Below are 5,000 nucleotides of genomic sequence, written 5' to 3'. Positions count from 1 at the left end.
CGCCATTCAGTTGCAACAGTTAGCTCTGTTGAACGTTCCAAAATGAACACAAAAAAAACTACCCTGTGAATGAATATTGTACAATTTCTTTATATGTATTTATATTTGTGTATTTATTTAGTTTATGCCTCATTCAGGACACATCGGTCATCACAGCAGAAGTACTTACTGACATTCTATGAATAAACATGTAATAATAGGACAAGTCTGCATTGAAAATTGATTAGCAGAATATTGCAAGAATAAAGATGTAATATTACAAAAAATGTGTCATAATTTTACTTAAAACTCTTCTTATTTTACGCAACAAAAAAAGTTATGCCAAAGTTTTGAAGTTGAATAAAAATTAAACATTACAATTAAAATATAAATTTGCGCAAAGTTTTTTTAACAAATGAAATGGAAATTAAATAGAATGATAATTGTAATTTTGGGGGAAGGGATTTGTTTTTATTTGTAATTTGATGCACTAAAGACGTCCGTTTATGTAAAAAGACAAGAGTTGAATTTTACAAAAATTATGTCGTAACTTTCTATGAAAAAAGCAGTACTGTCGTGCAAAGAAAGTTCAAACTATGAAATATAATTTTATTCAAAAAAATGTAGAAAAATATTTTTACATGAAAAAAAAAGGAAAGTATAAATGTGATTTTTTTTAAAATTTAGAATAAAACTAAGAAAAAAACGAACGTTTTGTAAAAAAAATTTAAAAAACCCATACTATTTTACGGAAACTAAATTGTACTTTTATGCGAAAAAATACCACTATTATTTTAAGCCTCAACTTTCTTTTTGTCAGTGTGACCCTTGTAGTTATTTATATGCTTAAAAGAAAAGCTGCTGTTAATCAAAGGAGAGAAAAAAAAGTGACCTCTCTTCTGTATGTTTTGATCAATTAAAGACTGGACCAGCAGGGGACGCTGGAGTAAGAATGTAAACCATCCATCCATCTTCTACTGCTTGTCCCTCTCAGGTTCAACAAAAAAAAGGTGCTTCAAGCAAGTAAGAGTTCAATCATAACAAATAAAAATGTTTTAATTTTCCCCCAAATACACGCACGCACACGCACACGCACACACACACACACACACACACACACACAAGCACATATTTTCCATTTCTAATCTGCCTGCAGTTTCACACAAAAAAAACTTTTTAAGACAAATCCCCTCCAAAACAGCCTCAGGTGGATCAAGTACACGATACGTCGAAAGCGTTGTCATGGAATAAAACCCCATCAGATGGGATTGAGGTACGCAGCTGAGTGGCGTTGCAAAACAAATAAAGTAGTAAAATCAAGTAAATATTTAAAAAAGTGAGGGATGATGTTTTGAGGTTGACTGTTCCTTTGAGAAACATTTTCATTGGACTACAAATGAACACAGGTCCAGTAATTAAGTGAAGGACTGAGGAACGTTGGAGGGACTGAAGGGGAAGCAAAGAAATGAAAAGAAGAAGAAGAGCGTGAAGGCTGTCACTCCAAACAAACAAACAAACAGTGGCTTGCACTACAATGGCGTCTAAGTCAAAATCTACAAGCATGAGTCTACTAAGTCCACTAAATAATAATATCTACACGTCACTCCTCTCCTGACATTGTCTCTGCTCTTCTTAACAACACTGGCACCCACCTCCGCGCACACAGTGACAGCTTTACCTCAGAGACCGTCAGAAACCCTTTAGTCGGACTTGTCCCCGTCCTCCGGTCTGGGCGCTCTCTCGGCGCCGTCGCGGGCCTTGTCCTCCTTGGCTGCCTGGGCCTGACCGTGAGAGTAGTTGGCCAAGATGGAAGACAGCGACAGCAGGCCCGAGCTGGACGAAACGGCCGGCAGGGTGGGTGGGGTCAAGCCCAGAGGCAGCGGGGCCACGGGCAGGGCCAGACCCTGCAGCTGGGACAGGTGCTGCACTTGCAGCTGTTGCTGCAAATGACACACATACAGTTGTGTTCAAAATAATAGCAGTCCCACATCACTAGCAAGATAAATCACTGTTTTTGTTAGAAAGTTAAACTTTTACACTGCAAGTAAGTTTCTAGAATGTTTAGTTAAGGTATAGAAAACCAACAGACCCAACAGGCATAACTTGCATTAGGGATGTCCCGATCCGATATTTGGATCGGATGCCGATATTTGCCAAAAATTGCGTATCGGCAAGGCATGGGAAAATGCCGATCCAGATCCAGTTTAAAAAAAAAACTCCGGTCCGTGTTTTCCAACACACCGATTTAAATAATACATTCCACTTTTCTGCTGCTCCGTAATTTCCGTTCCGCATTTTCCAGCACACCTTCAACACATCCACACGTCTGTGAATTCTCACACAGTTGCTTTTAGCTGCTGGCATTACACGACAGGCTCTTCTCACTCTTTTCTGTGTCTCCCTCTCACAGACAGCAAGTGCACCTTCTTACACACGTCACATACTGTCACGTCATACGTCACATACGTATACGTCCTCCCCGAGCAGAGAGGTAGCAGCATGGCTAACGTTAGCTGTGATGCTAGCGCAGCCGTGCGAGCAACACTCCCTCTAAGGTGCTCGCCTGTGCAATTGCGCACTGTTTAAGCGTCCTCTGCGCATAGCAAATCTATGCCACGCACAAAATCAAATAAAAAAATAAGCGCATAACAATTTTCGACACACGGACACGACAGAGAAAACAGTTTTCGTCATCATTGTTCAAACATTGTGACGTCTGTCGAGACGCTTATCTCCATTCGGTGCCACACGTCCACACCATCAAAATGCTGAGGCAAAAATTTCCACATCAACACCGTATGAAAAAATTTGTGATTTTTTTAGTTTTGATTTCCTTCTCTGCATGAAAGTTTAAAAGTAGCATATATTAATGCAGTATGAATAAGAATGTTTTAATGTAGACATGCAAGCCTTGAAAGACAATTTTGAAAATCAAGACTACATTTCCTGCAAATGGGTGCATTTCTACCCTATATTTTAACTTTAGATTTATTCTCATATCAAACTCTTTTGGCTGTCTTTTTGACACTTACATCCGGCGCCCCCCTCCACACCCTGGATTATAAATAATGTAAATAATTCAATGTGATTATCTTGTGTGATGACTGTATTATGATGATAGTATATATCTGATAGTATATATGGACCCCGACTTAAACAAGTTGAAAAACGTATTCGGGTGTTACCATTTAGTGGTCAATTGTACGGAATATGTACTTCACTGTGCAACCTACTAATAAAAGTCTCAATCAATCAATCAAAACACATAGAATCATCATACTGCTGTGATTATATGCATCAAGTGTTCATTCAAGGCTAAGGCAAAATATCGAGATATATATTGTGTATCGCAATATGGCCTTAAAATATCGCAATATTAAAAAAAGGCCATATCGCCCAGCCCTAGTTCAATGATGCCATTTCTGTTTGTCATGTATCATTTTGTCTATTTTGTGTTTATCCTTGAATAAACAGGTCAGTTTCTTGTTACCAACCATTGTGTATTATTCAAACTCCCCTAATTCAGCTGGCTAGTTGTTATCAAGAGTACTAAAACCCTTTTCAACATGATTCTGACAACTAAGTAGGCTAAATAACTTTAAACTTTAATACATGCTCGGATAGGCCAGTATCGGTCAGTATCGGTATCGGATCGGAAATGCAAAAACAATATCGGTATCGGATCGGAAGTGCAAAAACCTGGATCGGGACATCCCTAACTTGCATGCTGCTGATTCTGTGAAACTGAATCATTTACTGAAAGGAGCGTGTTCAAAAAAAATAGCAGTGCTTCGTTCAATTAGTGAGGTCATTGATTATGTGAAAAAAAAGGTGTTAAACAAGTGGCCCTTATTTAAGGATCAAGGCAACTGACGCTGCATATGCTGGCTGTGCAGTAAAATGGGTCATTCAAGACACTGTTCAGAAGAAGAGCGTTCTTTGATTAAGAATTTAATAAAAGAGGGGAAAACCTATAAAGAAGTACAGAAAATTATAGGCTGTTCAGCTAAAATGATATCAAACGCTTTTTAAATGGCAGCCAAAACCAAAAAGGCGAGGAAGAAAAAGAAAAACAACTATTGGAATGGATGGGATAATAACCAAAATGGCAAAGGCTCAGCCAATGATGAGCTCCAGGAGGATGAAAGAAGATCTAAGATGGCCTGTGAGTACTGTAACAATCAGACCACGTCTATGTGAAGCCAATGTACCAGCAAGAAGCCCCCGCAAAGTCCCATTGTTAAAAAAAAGACGTGTGCTGAAGCGGTTACAATTTGCCAAAGAACACATTGACTGCCCTAAAAAGAAATGGCGTAATATTTGGGGACTGATGAGCGTAAGATTGTTCTTTTTGGGTCTAAGGGCCACAGACAGTTTGTCAGACGTCCTGCAAACACTGAATTCAAGCCCCAGTACACGGTGCAAGCATCATGATATGGGGATGTTTCTCGTACTATGGTGTTGGTCCTATTTATCGCGTACCAGGGATCATGGATCAGTTTGAGTACATCAGAATACTGGAAGAAGTCACGTTGCCGTATGCTGAGGAGGAAATGCCCTTGAAATGGGTATTTCAACAAGACAATGACCCCAAACACACCAGCAAGCGAGCAAAATCATGGTTCCAGACAAACAGAATTCAAGTAATGGAGTGGCCAGCACAATCCCCGAACCTTAATCCCATTGAAAACTTGTGGGCTGACATAAAAAATGCTGTTCATGAGGCAAAACCAAAAAATGCAGAGGAATTGTGGAACGTAGTACAATTGTCCTGGGCTGCAATACCTGTTGACCGATGCCAGAAGTTGGTCGACTCCATGTGCCACAGATGTGAAGCAGTTATCAGAAACCCTGGTTATGCAACTAAATTATAGTTAATAGTTTTAAGGAAAGTTGAATCTGCAAGCCTTTCTTAGTTTATACAGTACATTTGAGTTTTGTAAAGGATGATGTCAACACTGCTATTTTTTTGTTTTATATTTCTTGACTTTCTGTAAAATGTTGTCAAAGTAAATTACTTT

At 38.9% G+C, this 5,000-nt stretch overlaps 1 protein-coding gene across 2 annotated transcripts in view; it reads right to left on the bottom strand.

Annotated features, from left to right (window-relative positions):
* LOC133611372 (TLE family member 5-like) overlaps nt 1-5,000 on the bottom strand; it is a 24,557-nt gene that overhangs the window by 715 nt on the left and 18,842 nt on the right. For both annotated transcript variants that reach the window (XM_061968088.2, XM_061968089.2), the window contains one exon: nt 1-1,919. This exon is cut by the window's left edge and continues 715 nt beyond it. In XM_061968088.2, coding sequence (XP_061824072.1) covers nt 1,680-1,919 — 240 coding nt within the window. In that variant the 3' untranslated portion in view covers nt 1-1,679. The remainder of the gene's footprint in view (nt 1,920-5,000) is intronic.

This window comes from Nerophis lumbriciformis, linkage group LG08 (assembly GCF_033978685.3).
Source record: "Nerophis lumbriciformis linkage group LG08, RoL_Nlum_v2.1, whole genome shotgun sequence".
Lineage (NCBI taxonomy): Eukaryota > Metazoa > Chordata > Actinopteri > Syngnathiformes > Syngnathidae > Nerophis > Nerophis lumbriciformis.
Note: the sequence above shows the minus strand (reverse complement) of the source record. Positions and strands in the feature narration are given on the sequence as shown.